The 17,094-nt window shown below is 37.5% G+C and overlaps 1 protein-coding gene across 3 annotated transcripts in view; it reads left to right on the forward strand.

Annotated features, from left to right (window-relative positions):
- The window catches only part of macf1b (microtubule actin crosslinking factor 1b), a 108,839-nt gene extending 92,854 nt beyond the window's left edge, over window positions 1–15,985 (forward strand). For all 3 annotated transcript variants that reach the window (XM_049480552.1, XM_049480553.1, XM_007257271.4), the window contains 25 exons: window positions 22–123; window positions 805–906; window positions 1,014–1,178; window positions 2,288–2,443; window positions 2,712–2,909; window positions 3,508–3,636; window positions 3,851–4,021; window positions 4,560–4,715; window positions 4,802–5,008; window positions 5,190–5,309; window positions 6,362–6,531; window positions 6,621–6,780; window positions 6,901–7,095; window positions 8,455–8,580; window positions 8,670–8,813; window positions 9,162–9,350; window positions 9,438–9,552; window positions 9,647–9,813; window positions 10,537–10,699; window positions 10,831–10,985; window positions 11,068–11,142; window positions 12,257–12,374; window positions 12,463–12,629; window positions 12,732–12,849; window positions 14,220–15,985. In XM_049480552.1, the coding sequence (XP_049336509.1) occupies window positions 22–123; window positions 805–906; window positions 1,014–1,178; window positions 2,288–2,443; window positions 2,712–2,909; window positions 3,508–3,636; window positions 3,851–4,021; window positions 4,560–4,715; window positions 4,802–5,008; window positions 5,190–5,309; window positions 6,362–6,531; window positions 6,621–6,780; window positions 6,901–7,095; window positions 8,455–8,580; window positions 8,670–8,813; window positions 9,162–9,350; window positions 9,438–9,552; window positions 9,647–9,813; window positions 10,537–10,699; window positions 10,831–10,985; window positions 11,068–11,142; window positions 12,257–12,374; window positions 12,463–12,629; window positions 12,732–12,849; window positions 14,220–14,245 (3,594 nt within the window). In that variant the 3' untranslated portion in view covers window positions 14,246–15,985. The remainder of the gene's footprint in view (window positions 1–21; window positions 124–804; window positions 907–1,013; window positions 1,179–2,287; window positions 2,444–2,711; window positions 2,910–3,507; window positions 3,637–3,850; window positions 4,022–4,559; window positions 4,716–4,801; window positions 5,009–5,189; window positions 5,310–6,361; window positions 6,532–6,620; window positions 6,781–6,900; window positions 7,096–8,454; window positions 8,581–8,669; window positions 8,814–9,161; window positions 9,351–9,437; window positions 9,553–9,646; window positions 9,814–10,536; window positions 10,700–10,830; window positions 10,986–11,067; window positions 11,143–12,256; window positions 12,375–12,462; window positions 12,630–12,731; window positions 12,850–14,219) is intronic.
- The last annotated feature ends 1,109 nt before the right edge of the window (window positions 15,986–17,094 follow it).

Below are 17,094 nucleotides of genomic sequence, written 5' to 3' on the forward strand. Positions count from 1 at the left end.
AATCATTGTTTTCCTTCTCAGCTCTACTGCACATGGAATAATCTAAGTAAGCTCTGGACTGAGTGCCACAGTAAGTTAGAAGAATCCCTGTGTTTGGCACTGAGTTATCAGGACACCATGCAGGTAAGTTCTCAGTGAGAAACACAACATATTTTACATTGGGCTACCTTCTTCTGACAATAAGCACACAATGTAGCATTGTAATAGAATCTAAAAAGCACTAGCACTGACTCGAACTAGTAACTAAAATTTGTTCAGAACAGTAATTATTTATTCTGATTTGTTCAACTAATGCCATATAAACAGGAGTAATTATGCTCACTTTTTAATATAACTTGCAAATGGTGATTGATGTAGAACTACTCTCGATATCCACAATAGTCTTATTGCTCAGGCTGTGGATTTCTGCTGTAATGTATTTATTTACATATCTCACAAAAACATTGTAAACATTGTAAGAACAAATACTAATGAATACTTCAGTGTTTTTAATAATTTATTTAGACAATCTTTGCAGGTAGTTTTATTAGTGTGCAGGTAGTGTCTTTAAATGTGCTTCATGTCTGCCAAAACTGCTGCTTCATTATATTTGCATTAAGAGATCTCACTTTTTTGTTGTCACAATAATAATAATTTTAACAAAATGCTGTTTTCTGTCAAACTGAAAACTTATTGTATTATTCATCATATAAGGCATTAACATACAATTGATTTTGCTGAAAAAAGAAAAGCAGAATTGTATATTTATTGAACATGTTTAAATGTCACTGGAGAGTACTGACACGTTTGACCATCTTTTTGCAGGGGTTGTTTGAGTGGCTCAAGTCTGCAGAGCTGAAGTCCACTGAAGAGTTTTTAGTGGGTTCTGACCTGGGATCAGTCAGAGAGCAGCTGTGTGACCTAAAGGTCAGACTTAATGCCCTGGAATCAGTTTACAAAAGGAAACTTCTAAAGTTCATGTTTGGCTCTTTTCTCTTCTTGTTTAACACTCATTGTTTTCGCTGTCCCCTCAGGGGTTCAAGCGGGAGCTGTACCAGAAGAAGATTGAAATTGAGAGTCTGAATCATCGCTTTGTGTGTCACCTGTCTCCTGGCTCAGAGCGGCCGGGATCGGTCTCACCGCTGTGTGACTTCCGGCAGCGCTGGGACAGCCTGGAGTCAGAAACTGTCAACAGACAGGTATAACCCGGTCACAGCAGCAGTACTCCTGTAACGTTTAGTTTAAACAAAAAATTGTCTAAATTAAGCTTTTGCGTCTGGGCTCCCTGCATATACAACACCATCAACCTGAAGACCTTTCATTATTTAAATTTATTCTATTCATTTGAATCATTATTAATTTGCTATTTTCTAGATTTGTACTTTATGCAAAGATGAGCAAAATTGTCATCCACTATATAAAATGTACTTAAATTAAGTAAAAAGTTGCAGTGTTGAAAATAATACATCTAGGTTAACTTTATGCCTCCATTAAGTACATTTCCCACAATCCATCTTAGAATGACATTTTGGACACCAGTATACAGTTATTGTTCTATTTTATAAACATTTACATATACAGCTCTGGAAACAAATAGGAGACAACTTAAAAATGATGAGTTTCTTTGATTTTACCAAATTGAAAACATCTGGAATATAATCAAGAAGATGGATGATCACAAGCCATCAAACCAGGAGTGGCATAATGTTATCCAAAAGCAGTGTGTAAGACTGGTGGAGGAGAACATGCCAAGATGCATGAAAACTCTGATTAAAAATGGGAGTTATTCCACCAAATACTGATTTCTGAACTTTGATTATGAACTTGTTTTCTTTGCATTGTTTGAGGTCTGAAAGCTCTGCGTCTTTTTTGCTATTTCAGACATTTCTCATTTTCTGCAAAGAAATGCTCTAAATGACCATATTTTTATTTGGAATTTGGGATAAATGTTGATCGTAGTTTATAGAATAAACAACAATGTTCATTTCACTCAAACATATACCTATAAATAGCAAAATCAGAGCTGTATATGCATATTTGTTTGTTCTCTTTTCAATTCGCGAAGTATTATCTTTGTTTTGAATAATTGTGTAATATTTTATATAAAGGTATGTTCTGTCATGCAGTGATAATTTTGAGTGCTGTTATGGTAAGGCCTTTATGAATAAAGGTACTTAAAAAACTGTTTGAAACACGCTTTACCTTTAAAAATGCAGGTTGTGTATATATGAGTTTTGGTATATGGTGAATGCTTTGTAAGGACCTTTCTTTATGGTGGCACTGGATGTGTGTATGTGTTTTTGAGCAGCACCAGCTGGAGTGTGCACTGCTGGGATTGGGACAGTTCCAGAACAACCTGGATGAGCTACATGCCTGGCTCTCGCACACTGCTGAACTGTTAGAGGTGTCTCGGCCAATCAGCATTGACCTGCAGACTTGTGAGATAGAGCTGGCCAAACATAAGGTACACAAATACACTAGTGAACCTGCATGTTTGAAACATTTGTGGTTTCCACACTAATCCTACTAAATATTGTACAATTGTGCCATTTTGCATTTTACAATACGTACAGATAAGTTGGGGTCCATATATAACTAATGATTGCAGCATTGATTATTTTACACACTGTTACGAAGTTATTTGTTTTTTTGATAATCAGTTATTTTATGTTAGGGAGGACACTATGTGAGTCCTGACTATGTGAATGATTTTCCCGTGTGTATGACTGCAGGTGCTGCGTAATGATGTGATGTCCCACATCCGCACTGTGGAGTCTCTGAACCAGGCTGGCAGGGAGCTGCTGGAGACAGGGGGAGGAGACAGTCCTCATGGGCTCCAGTCTTGTCTGGAGCAGCTGAACGAGCGCTGGGAGTTTGTGCGCTGTGAAACAGAGCGCAGGCAGCTGGAGCTGGAGAATAACCTCAGTCAGGTGAACACAAGCACTAATAAAGTCTCTATAGTGCATACTCTAATACAAAAATAAGACTGATTCTGATTCCAATTCAGAGGCTGTAATTTATATACCACCACATAATATGCAGAATACAGTATACGTAATTTACAGTATACACTAAAACTCTGTGACCGTGTGAGATCTGGATTGATATTATTTGAGCAATTTTTATTTTACAACAATATTTTACCCTTTTCCTAATTTTATTTATTACAAAACTTACTTATCTTGATTTTCGAAGGAATTATAAATAACAAGGTGCCCCAATACTTCTGTCCATATATATATATATATATATATATATATATATATATATATATATATATATATATATTTTTTTTTTTTTTTTTCTTCTAATTTTTCCCAATTTTTTCTCCACAATTTACTCAGCCAATTACCCTACCCGACTCCCCCTATCACTAGTAATGCCTCAACACACCAGGAGGATGAAGACTAACACATGCTTCCTCCGATGCATGTGAACCCTATAGTGTGAATATTTTTGGTTAATCAACTCCTTTAATGGAGTAAATAAAAACATGTGTTTAGTCCAGTGTTGTTTTTTGTCTCACAGGTTCAGGATGTGACCATGGAGATCCAGGATCTGCTACAATGGCTGGAGCACACAGACCTGAGGCTGTCCTCCAGTAAGACTGTGTGGGGAATGCCTGATTCCTCCAGTGAAAGACTCAGTGCTCATCTGGTAATGCTGCTCGGAGATTCTTCATACTGTTGGACCTGAATTTATAGACTGAGCATGTAATAAAAAATGTTTGTGTACTATAAACATACAGGACATTTGTTTGGAATTAATTATTACTGTGATTTTTTTATTTATTTAATTAACGTAAATGTTTAAATATTTATGAAAGTGATGCTTTACTCTAAATTGCTGTTGTGTGTATCTGGTGTCGCAGGAGCTGTGTAATGAGATGGACTCTAAGCAGCATGCCTACAGCAACGTGCGCAATGCTGTTCACAGGATGCTAGAGGGCAGCAACGTCGCCCGTGGCTCCAGCACAGAGCACAGCTTATGCATTCTGGAGCAGAAGTGGAGTGCTGTGTATGCTAAAATGCAAGATCGAAAGGTGATGTGATGTTTTCACTGTGATGTTTGTCTCTAGTTTTAATCATCTGTGGATAAATACCACATAGTATAATTGAGCTCAATTATATTTTAGATGTTCTTTAAATAAGATGTCATTAAACCTCCTGTAGATATGTGTAGGTGTCCTGAATATTTCGCCAGTGTAGTTTATATAAAGTATTCTAGTACACACACTGCATTTCTTTAATAATTCAGTTCCCTCATCAGACCTGATCATAGTTATTCGAATTCAGAGACAAAGCATATTAACAATATTGACTGTCCATATTTACCTACAGAATATAGATTATATTCTGATATACAGTGTATATAATATACAGTATATACTCCAGACACAGTCACATTGAGTTTGCGACAATATAATTTACATCCTATTATTAACATTATTTTATTTCATTTTTAATAAAACAAGTTATATTTATAATGCTTGCTATAGGTTTTTAGGCTTAAGGGCTATAAATACTCTGTCCTTTACCAATTTACTCACTTGTCTTTCCATGTATTGTCCTAATCACTAGGCTAAGTTGACAGAAGGACTTGGTCTGGCGAAGGAGTTTAACAGCAATGTCCAAGACCTGCTGACCAAAATGGCAAAATGTGAAGAAACCATCAGTGCTCTGCCTGGTCCCAGCTATATCCTTGACACAATCAGTAACCAGCTTCAGGAACATAGGGTAAGTCTGTATGTCTGCATTATTTAATTTATTTATTTGCTGTATGTCTGTGTGTGTCTGATGTGTCTGATATTGTGTCATGGCAGCTGCTGGTGAGTGAGGTCCATAATTATGGGGAGAAGAAGAGGTGCGTAGAGAATGCTGCCTCTCAGCTCTCTGAGCTCAGCAGGAAAGAAGACTGTGATGTTGTGCAGAACCTGGTGATAACCGTGAAAGATCGCTACAGAAAGCTCCAGCAGCACACCACAGAGAGGGGCAAGGCCTTAGATAACGTGAAAAGACAAGTTAAAATGGTGTGTAAAATTCAACAAAGTGATACATTTATAGTTTTAAATATGGAATACATTTAAAACTAAATTTAAAACTGCAAAACACATTCAGAATAAACCAAGAAAACTTGTACATAGGCACAGTTACTAACTGGAAGCAGTTTTTTTAAAGCCTGAAATGAGTTTTGTGTAATATCTCCTGCAGTTCAGTGAATCTTGGCACCTGCTGATAGACTGGATGAGTGAGGTGGAGCAGACGCTGGACACACACAAGGAAATCGCTGTCTCACATGAGGAGATCAAACAGCAGCTCACAGAGCAGAAGGTACCATTGTATGAATTCATATGTACAGTACCAGTCATATGGTATATTTATATTAAACACAAAATCTGTTAAGGAACATATGGAATTATGTAGTAAACAAAAGTGTTAAACAAACCAGAACATGTTTTTAATTTAAATTTGCAAATTTAAAAAGCAAAAAGCTTTATAAAAAAAAAAACACATTTTCTTTGAGATTGTAAATTGAAATGGTTGCCCTAATGTTAAATCATCAAAGTAGAAAATTATAACAAAAAATTAAATAAAAAGAAAGAACATGGAATGAGAATAAGAGATATTTGACTGGTACTGTAGATCCTTGCATCTCCAAAGTGGGTAAAAAGGGTCAGTTTAAAAATATAATTTGGTAACTTTTCTATTGGTTTATTCTTATTATTAATTATTCATTCTAACAGTGTAAAAAAATTGAGATACTTTATACTTTTTGTATTATAGCAATAATATAACAAATGTGTAACTGTTTAACACACCTGCGGTTCTACAGATAATCTATAAATTACTGGTTATATGAATTATTGCAAAATATGCAACAGATGAGCAACATTTAGATGTGTAAACATTTTAGGTAACACTTTGCAGTACAGGTATAGTTAATAAACAGTTTTAACAATAGAATCTCTCAACTAATTATTAACTGACTTGAATTAATTAATTTATTCATATTTCATTAATGAATTAATATTTATCATTGCATTTTTTTTACTAACATCTAAATCAGTAAACATTTAAGGCATTAATAAATTCAGTCTTGACCCTCCTTGTGTTGTGGTAGCCGCTATGATGGGGAATATACAGCTAAGTAGCAGCTGAACGGTTGAGACAATTGGCCTAGCTAAATTAGAAGAAAATGGGAAAAAATTTTAAATAGTTTTTTTTTTTTTTTTAAAGTAATGTATAATAAGGTCTTAGTGTTAATAATTAGAAATTACTTTATCAATGTGTATTACTGTCCCAGTACATACTGTAATTTGTGACCCTTTGTGTAAAGTGTTATCAACTTTTACATCTTAAGTGTTTGTATTTTTTGTTTGCAGGAATTCCAGAAACTCTTCCGCTCAAAAAGGCCGATGTATGAGGCCTGTCTAAAAAGCGGTCGCTCCCTTTTAGAAAAAGCTCAGAATCCTTCAGACACTCAGCATCTTGAAAACATGGTGTCGGAACTCAGAGACTCATGGGACACAATCAGTGGGAAGTCTATGGAGCGGTAAGTCTTATTACTACTAACTGATATCCCTCGCAAGGGAATTTTACTTTTACAGTTTATACTGTAATAAAATAATTTCTTTCCTTTAGTCAACATAAGCTGGAGGAGGCACTGCTGTTTTCAGGCAGATTCACTGATGCGCTGCAGGCACTCAATGACTGGCTGTACAGAGCGGAGCCACAGCTTGCTGAAGATGTGCCTGTTTGTGGCGAGAAGGACCTAGTAAATAATTTAATTGATAAGCACAAGGTACTTTAATTTATTCATCTAATTTTATATATGACTGTACATAAAGCCGTCTTCAAAGGTATTGACCACTGTTTGATATATTTTCACCTTTTTTTTTTTTTTAAATACTCTGTGTTGTAGGTATTCCAGAAAGAACTGGGTAAACGTGCCGGATGTATCCGCACCTTGAAACGCTCTGTGAGGGACCTGACCCGTGGCAGCACTGCTGATGCGCACTGGCTGCAGGAACAAATGGATGAGCTAGAGGTCCGTTGGGAGGATGTGTGCAAACTTTCGGTGTCCAAACAGGCCAGACTGGAGGCAGCACTACAGCAGGTACTCACGTTTTAGAACAGATGTGTGTGTTTATCCTTCTACATGTTATTTTAAAGAAGAAGCATATCTAAGTCCTGGTCATAGGGCAGATTTATAAATATACATATTAAATTATCTTCAATTAGCGCCGAGTGTGTGAAAGGATTTAAAACTATAATGTCCAAATGTTTGTGGACACCCTTTCTAATCAAAGCATTTACATATATATCACAGCTTGTCTTGCCCATGTAAAGAAGTATTACCGCTAGAATAAGAGTCTCTAACTGTGCGTCCACACCGAACGCGACGCGAGCGACAAAGCAGCCGGAAGTCATTCATTTTCAATGAGAGCGAGCGACACTGGGCGACGGGCAGCGACGCGGCGCGGCGCGACGCGAAGCGGGCGGTTTGAGCGATGCGAGAGAGTTGACGAGAGCTCAACTTTATGCAAATGAGCAGTGACGCGCGGCGGCGACTACCAATCAGAAACAGATTCTCATATGTCCGGTGTCCGGCCTGAAATCGCTGATCTGATTTTCTGTTCCTACTGAAGATTTATTCCGCTCGCAAAATGGAGGTTTTGAGAGGGGTTTAGTATTTTTGTAGTACAGTTTCCCTCCATTTGTTTCGTTTTTTGAGGGAACACTGCTTATTGGTTAAAAGAAATCAGCAGATTCAGTGCCAGCTTTTTGTGTTCAGAGCAGAGGGCTTACCTCATTCATTGAAAGCCAGGTTTAACACATTTTACATTAATAAAGGAGACATTACATTAACATAAGGAGATTAATAGATAATCATTTTTATGCGTATGACGTGCATTTTAAATAATGCAAAACGTTTGTACGAGTGTATAATGTTTTAGAATTGTGTAGACAGGCTGTTTCTGTATTCTTGCTGTCTGAGTGCCTGTGTTTGGAAACGCCCACCAGCGACAACTCGTTGAGTGAGACACGCCCCCAAGCGACTCATCGCCTGCTGCACGAGCGACACAGAGCGATTTTATCGCGTTCGGTGTGGACGTACAGTTATGCAGATAAACGCTAATGTGTTGACACCAGGCGTGGGATAGACGGAATAAAGTCCGAGCTGTGGAGCAGTGGAACTCTGTTTTCTTGAATAAGGGTGCTCCAGCCAGTAATTTTGAGATGATTTAAAGAGTTGGGGATGACATTGGAAGTACCAGCCAATATCCTGGCCTTACTAATGCTCTTGTCGTTGAATAGAAACAAATTCTCACAGCAATGCTCCACAGTCAAGTATAAAACCTTCTATAGACAGTAATCTCTCTTTCATACAAGTGAGCAGATATCCCAAACCTTTAGTTCATATAGTTTAATATAATTTGTATATCTAAAATTGTTTCTTTTTTAATCACCTCAGGCAGAGGAGTTTGATGGAATGGTTCACTCCTTCCTTGATCGTCTTGCGGGTGTTGAGCGTGTTCTGAAATACGGGGTACTGCCTGAGGATGAGGACGCCCTCCTGGCCTTTCGTACACAGCACCAGGTAAAGGGGCGGGACTTGAGGGATTGTTGTTGTTTTCAGTAGCACCTTTTGAGAATAGTTAAAAATACATTTATGTCTCATTTGAACAGGAGTCAATGAGCTCTTTAAGTGATCAGCAGGCACAGCTGGAATCCATACAGGCCCTGGGAGAACAGATCCTGTTGTCCTGCCACCCTGACTCCATCATCACCATAAAGTCCTGGATCAGTGTCACCAAGACTCGCTATGAGGAGGTGAGTAAACATACGAACAGTTAATTTCCACAAGCACCCTTTTTATTCCAGGCATTTTTGCTATATTTAGAAAAGCTTCTATCTCTAAAATGTTGGAGAAGAAATGTTCAACTTAACTTTTAATGTTACAATATATTTGTCAATAAATATCAAGGCAATCTGTAATTCATTTCAAGAAGGAATTAAACAATAACTTATATTTAAAAATTATTACATTTTGGTGGAAACACAGACTAATGGAGGTGTCTACCTGATGACACTGGTAAAGAGCTTGCATTGTAGTGGGTAATTAGTGTTTGGGTTAAATGTTGCTGGTCAGAATATAATATAAAGTATTTTATACCACAGGTTCAGACATGGGCACAGCAACAGGCCGAGCGGATCCAGACCATGCTGTCTTCTCTTGAGGCTGAAAGGGAAGAGGTGCAGCGACTGCTGGACTGGATCTCTTCTGCTGAAGAATCTCTGAACCTCAGGGAGCAGGAAGGCCTGCCTGATGAGATAGAGCAGACAGCAGAACTCATCATCCAGCACACTGTACACACTTTATGCCTACTTAACATAAAACACTAATATCTGCTGTTTTTTTTCTATAAGTGAATTTAATTGTTAAACGCTTTACAGGTATTCATGGAGGAGTTGAAGAAAAAAGTGCCTGAGGTTGAAAGTGCAACAAAATCCTGTAAACGCAAACTGACTCCTAAGAGGCAGGTTTCTCCCAGCCACAAAACACCAAGCAGTAAGTGCAGACCTGAACTTTAAAAAGCTTAGTCTTATATTGTGAATCTACAGGAGCTATGAGTGTCTGACTGGAGCTGTTGTGTTGTGTGTAGAAAGAAGAGGCCAACTAAAACCCCAGACCTCGGTTCCATTGCCCCTGGAGAACCTGGAGCCACACACCCCTCAGCTCTGTCAGCTGGTCAGCCAGTGGCAGAAGCTCTGGGTCTTGGCTCACAACAGACAAAAGAAACTGGATGAGCACCAACAAAGACTTAGAGAGGTAAGCGGTTAATGTGCCTGTGCTATAGCATTGTTGCATCAGTGGAACCCAACACTTCAACATAGAATCCACAATAGTGCACAATTTGTGTTGGGCACAATGTAACAGTAGTCATCCGTTAATATTTGTGGCAGAAATAATTTATTCAAAAAAAAATAATCTAGAAGTATTGACATGTAAAAGCCAACATACTGTTATTTATATTCTCATAAACACTTGACTACCAGAAACCACAGAGCTTAAAACAGCAGTTTAAAAACATGGTGATGCTCTGCAGTCTATCGTTGCTACTCCAGACTAACTGTGCTCTGTAACTTAACTGTCAGGTTGTAGGGAAAGCCCAGGAACAAGAAATACTGACTATCATAATGTTGCTTTAACCTGATCAATAATTATACTTTAGGGGATGGATTGGGTTGCCATTGGCACAAATAGCATGCAAAAAAGAGATGAAAAATTAAAAGGGTTAACATAGCCCATAAAAAATGTGCGAGTGTGTGTGGAGAAAGTGTACACACATAATTAGACTGATGTATACTTTACATATACAAAGTGCTTGCACTGATTTTTGTACTGGCAGCTTTCCCTTCTCCAATCATATGCAGCAATATTGTCACATTAAACAGCCCTAGTTATAAGGTTTAAAATGATAGGTTTAACCAGTGAATACTGGTGAACTGTATTTCTATTTTTTTATACAAGTGTATTTGTGTGCATTTACAGTTGGAGGAGTTTGCCAACTTTGACTTCAACCTGTGGCGCAAGAGGTACATGCAGTGGATAAGTCACCTGAAGTCTCGGATTTTAGATGTTTTTCGGGCCATTGATCGAGATCATGATGGTAGAATCACACAAAAGGAGTTTGTCGACAGTGTTCTAGCTTCAAGTGAGCATTACTCTTCTTCTTTCTTATTACCATAAATTAAGATTTAGCCTTTGTTGTTAAATATATAAATATCTACATAATACTTTGTGTGGTATGTTTAACCTTTATACCTTACCTGTGCTTATGCATAGAATTCCCAACCAATTCTCTGGAAATGACAGCTGTTGCCAACATCTTTGATGTAAATAGCGATGGATATATTGACTACTATGAGTTTGTGAGCGCTCTTCACCCAAGCAGAGATCCCTACAGAAGAACAATAGATGCAGACCAAATCAATGAGGAGGTGTGTATGAGACTAGTGTTTATTTTAGTTTGCTTTATAAGTTTAATTTTCTAACAGGCGTTACATCTGTTCATCTTTCTAGGTAAGCCGTCAAGTTTCCCAGTGCAACTGCCCAAAGAGGTTCCAGGTGGAGCAAATTAGTGCCAACCGTTACAGGGTACGAGTACAGACTGGTGATGCACTGAAATGAACGTTTTGTCTGTATCAGAAAACCAATGAAACAAATGAAAATGAAACATGTTATATATTTAGATATATATTTACCACAGTAGTGCTATTCTTCATCATGCATTTACTTAAATAGTGCAATAATAATAATAATAAATCACCTCCACTGCTAACCAAGTCACATATAAGCAACATTAACACAATTTTTAGTCCTTTTAATTAAATACTGAAATTGCCTTTTGTCATTTTCAGCCAATCATTTTTGGTTACAAAATATTCAATAGGACATTCCAAACAGTTGACACGTTGATACAATGGAGGCAGTGTACAGCTTGTATAAAAGTGTAAATTTGCCGTGCCCTCAAAATAACTCAACACACATTAACTAATTAATCATTAATGTCTATATCACTAGAAACAAAAGTAAGTATATCCCTAAGAGAAAATGGCCAAATTATGCCCAATTACCCATTCCCCCTTTGGTGTCATGTGACTAAATTCTAAAGCAAATCATTATCCCCTCCTTTTCGGAAACTGGGCCGCATTAATTTTTTTTCAATATAATGACCCCAAACACACGTCTATAACAACTACTTTACAGAGGAAGCTAAAGATAAAGGTGATGGACTAGTCAAATATGTTTCCAGACCCAAACCCAATTAAGCACCTGTGGGGTATTTTCAAATGGAAGGCTCTGTGATGGTGCCATGATGATTTGAAAGCAGTTTCCAGTGACATCCTGTGAAGCTCCAGTGAACTCCAGTCCTTGGGGCAGTGCTGGAAAATAAAATTGGCCACACAAAATATTGACATTTTGTGCACAATTTTGCCATTTTCAATAAGGGGGTGTACTAACTCACTTCTGTTTCCAGTGGTTTAGACATTAATGACTGTGTGATGAGTTATTTTGTAGGCACAGCAAATTCACACTGTTATACCAGCTGTACACTGAATCAAAGTGTCATATCTTCAGTGTTCCCTAAAAAAATAAAATATTTACAAAAATATGCGGGGTGTACTCTACTGATACTGTATATCAGATGTAGTCACAATACTTGACAGTCTGGACTGTTTATGATTTGAAATTGTGTTTTTACCTGCAGTTTGGAGACTCTCAGCAGTTGCGAATGGTGCGAATTCTACGAAGCACGCTCATGGTACGTGTTGGTGGAGGGTGGACAGCCTTAGATGAATTTCTGGTCAAGAATGATCCTTGCAGAGGTAAAGAAAGCATGTTACAATTCTATTACTATTTCGAATTATGAACTATAAACATTTCCAGCATTAAAAAAAATTAAATCTGTCTCAGTGAAAGGACGGACAAACCTGAAGATAAAGGAGAAGTATCTGTCGCCGGACTCATTCGAGGCCTCAGGTCGTAGAGGGAGCACTAAGGGGTTGACAGTGAGCAGGTCAAACTCTAGCCTGAGTTTATACAGCAGCGCCTCAGCTCCTAGTAGTCCCTTAACTCGCAAGGTCAGTATCAGCATCATGTTAGTTAAAATAACTGAGTATAATAATAGCAACAATTTCCCCAACATATAATAACCAGAGAATTGACAATTATCTTTTCTGCAGGCACTATTGCGTAGAAGTTTCTCTGGGGAGAGGTGCATTCGACCCAGGAGCTCTATAGCTGCATTAGGAACTGACCAGTTCTCCACAGCAGGAGATGATGACTCTCCCTCACCCACAGGTTTGTTAGCTTAGATGTTTGTTAGCTATCTGGACTTATACACAGTTTAGCAGATAGCGCAATTTGGTTGAGCCCACCCATTTTTCCTGTAAGCAAAAAATATTGGAACATCAGAACTGGCAGGTGTGTTTTGTTGCCCAGGTGTCCTGATTCCTTGATTATTTATACAATAAATAGTGCTAATGGCTTCATTTATAGTTAAAGGAGTAATCAACATGAAAATAAGAGAACTGTCTAAGGGTGGAAAACAAGCAACCGTTAAGCTGAGAGAAGATGGAACCTCAATCAAAATCATTGCACAAATATATTGGCCATGGCCAGTACAACTGTTTGGAATGTCCTAAAGAAGAAAGTCATCACTGGTGTACTAATAACAAATGTCAAACAGGATGACCAAGGAAAACCACATCAGTTGAGAACAAACACTATAAAGACAAAAAAGGTTTTAGCATCTTTCTTTACAGCACTCAATGGTTGTCATCACCTACTGTGGCTTAGTGCTGTTAGTTACACCATCCGGAGGACAGATCTACTGTTCACAGAAGACTTCATTAACAGAAGCTTCACTAGAAGAGAAAAAATACTATTGACAAGGTGAATTTGAAAGTCATGCTGGAATTAAAGATTTACAGAGCAAAGTCTGTGGACTAATTAGACAAAGATTAACCCTTACCAGTGTGATGGAAAGGCTAAAGTATGAAGAAAGAAAGGATTTGCTCGTGATTTCAAACATATCAGTTCATCTATGAAATGTGAAGGTAGTATCGTGGCTTAGGCTTGCATGCCTTCTACTGGGACGAACACATTAATCTTTTTTGATGTACAAAAACATTTTGTCTGTCAATTTCAATAAAGATGCAGCTGAACAAATTGGGAGATTTTTCATCATGCAGCAATACACCCTAGACACAATGCCTGGAAAAAGCTTCACAATTGAAGACTGTAAAAGTTTAGTGATGTCGATGGGTCACCAGCTTGATTCAGTTATTGCAAACAAAAGATTTGCAACTAAATATAAAGATTTATTCACTTTTACATTATTTTTTTTAAGCTCTAATGCCAAGCTTTTTGCTTATAAGACAAATGTGTGGGTTCATACATACGATGATACACATCTTCTGAACTGTGTATCAGATCTAGATATAAAATAAAAATAATGGAAATAATAGCTGGAATATTGATCTTTTGTCTCATTGATAATCAGTGTCAAACACAAATGTTTTCAGTCTACGGCAGAAATAAAAGGGATTGGCCTCAGTGTGCCAATACTTTTTGAAGGGGACAATTTGATCAATCTGAAAGAACTTTAGGAGATTTTAAATTATCTTACCTTTGGCATGATTAACATGTTTGTTCTCATTCCATCTCAGAAGAAGCAGAGACTGCTCCTACATGACCATTCCTTCCCTCTGCTTCCATCATGTGAAGACAACAGAACTCAGGATCCTAAATGCACTGGAAACCAGAAAGAGAATCTGTCCAAAAAAGGTCAAATAAGCTGGATTGGAACCCCCCCACAGAGCCACGCCACTCCCACCCTGGCTGCTGGGCTTCATGTTGTTCCTCCAAGTGCCCTGCAGTTCATGTAAGGTCAATGGTAATGGTGGTTAGAGGTGTTGTGATAACTTGAACCTCAATTAGAAATTATGCAACTTTCTGGGCTTTTCACAACACACCATTAGGGTCTAATTTCTATACACATTTTTCTCTCTTTTTTTATTTACTTGTTATTTCCCATTCTCTCTGTTATAAGAGTCAGAGACACATGCTGTTCTGCATGGGTATTACCTGCATGATGCCTACAGTAAAATCCCCAAAATATCTTATGTAACATTGTGTACAAGACACTGCTTGCGCTGAGGTCCTGGTGTAAAGGTTTAAACTATGGTCCGACCACAAGAACACTCATGCCGTTACTGTGGCTTTACTGACTTGCACGCAGTCTCACACGTGCACAAAGCTGTTATCAGTTAATCAGTGTCCGTTAGGAGAAGCCCTGCAGACAGAGATGTGAACCAAAACAAGCAGACCTCGTTTGACTGCCTTAACGCTTGAATGTCTTCTGTATTATGTATTGTGTACTTTTGAAAAACACTGCTTTTATGATTCATTTGTATTGATCTTTGTGGCTGTAAGATTTTCTCAGGTTTGGTGAACCAGACTATTTAAGATATTATTCACAATTGACAGGTTGTCTGGACCTTATACCCTGCTGTCCAGTGAAAGACAAGCATCTTCTTTTTTTTTTTTTTTTGGGACCCTGTAGCGTCACAGTAGGGTGTGTAAATAATTCTGGATAATTTGACCAACAAAAAATGCTCTAAAATTACTCCTGGAAATAGCTTTTTTTTTTGAAGGTACATGTTTCAACTGCAAACATTCTTTTCTCTTACTGTAATGAGATACTGTATAATGTAATCAGTATAATGGTTTTCTTCTGGACTCTAAGTGTGCTGAGGTTGTATTAGTGTAATTTCTTTTCTGCTTAACATACAGGTTTATAAAATAATTATTTGATTTTGAACAATCAAGCTGACTGTATCTATAAGTGTCTCCCTAAGAGGATATGAAAGTGTAGGTCTCCGTGAGATTAGCATGATATGAATTATCCAACACTCTGGCTTCTAGCATTATTTGAGCCAAAAGAAACCAAGTAAATTTTGAACTGCTTTTGCTGTGTGACCTGCTCAGGGCCGCATCCTGTTTTAATTTTTTGCCTTAAATACTTAAATACTAGATTTTGAGTTTTTATAAAGCCCTACTATATGAAGGTTCTGGCTACAGCATTTGTTTAATGAAACATTTCACGTGTCTTTTCTGCCAAAACGTGAAGTCAAGACTGATGTAACATTGTAAGCATTTGATGTGTGTGACAGTAGTCCATTAGCAGCGGTCAGAAATGGTGTGACTACTATGACTATCTATACAAAATGAACGTTTACACAAAGCGCTGTATCTTCATCCAAGCCACCCAGTATCGGACTACGGAAACACTGGAGAGAGTTTCTTCCTGCCTATGCACCTTTCTGGTGACAGCAAACTAAACCTTGCATGTATTCATCACAGATTACTTTGAAATCATTGTAGAAAAATGTCACTAATATGTCTCTTGTAAAATAAATCTTTTTTTATAGAATATTGTCTATGTGGAACTGCTTTGGTTGGTGCATGGTTGCATGGTTTCCCCTCTAGTATAAAAAGTTATTCACTTAATCTGCCAGCTGGTGTTGTGTTAACATTACATGTTTAGACAGTACATTTATGGAATAATAGTCTAAACCCTGACTTTGAGAATCAAATACAGCCTTGGATAAAATAAGAAATATGTATTATGATTTACATATAAGAAAATGCCAATTCTAGTAGTAGAAATGAAAGTTTTGTTGAAACCTAGTTTTAAGGGAAGGCCAGCTCCATGTTCCTAAAACCGATAGCCACCCACAGTGCTGCCCTGTTAATTAATTTATGTCATTGATTCTTTGTGGCAAGGCAATTTTGAAAACAAGAAAAAAAATAATCCAACTAGATTAAAAAATATTTTGACAAGCCTTTTTTGAAACGTATTCTTTCATTAGAATAAAATATTTTAATAAAAACTAAACTTGGATGACAAATACTTTTCAGATTTCATCACCACATATTATAACGGTCAAATTGGAATTGATAGGATGAGAATTTGTTATACATTTGGAAAACACTAAAAACGCCAGATTTTGGGTTTACTGATTCCAGAATCTTAAGAGGGCATAAAAAAAAAAATGGGCACGATGTCATGAATTATGCAATTTGTGAGCCTGAAAATGTTCTTTAAAAACTGATTAGCTTTGTACTGTTATGTGAGGCAGGACTTTTGTTGTTAGTAAAGGATTACAGCCTTACAAAAAAAAACATGGCTAGAAACCAAGGTCAATCTGTCAGTCCCATGATAAGCTTGTGTAACAAAGTACCCTGAGGTGAAAGTTTTGTCTACAACTAAGGAATTTATAGGGAATAGAAGAAAATGTGTGTATTTGATATATTTACATTTAACACCCAGTGATGTTTATTAACTTGACTTGGAAGTTACAAAGGGCAAACAAGCCTCATAGATCATAAGATCCTGCCTAAAGCTGTCTGAAGGTTGGTTTAGTTAGGCATATCTACCTGCCTACTCAGCAGTGAGGGATAAACTCTAGCCTAAATGCCCCCCTGGCTTGGCCTCCACCATTTTTGATGCGGTACCGGCCCCTCCACTGTGACCTTCCA

This window comes from Astyanax mexicanus, chromosome 6 (assembly GCF_023375975.1).
Source record: "Astyanax mexicanus isolate ESR-SI-001 chromosome 6, AstMex3_surface, whole genome shotgun sequence".
In the NCBI taxonomy this organism is placed as follows: domain Eukaryota; kingdom Metazoa; phylum Chordata; class Actinopteri; order Characiformes; family Acestrorhamphidae; genus Astyanax; species Astyanax mexicanus.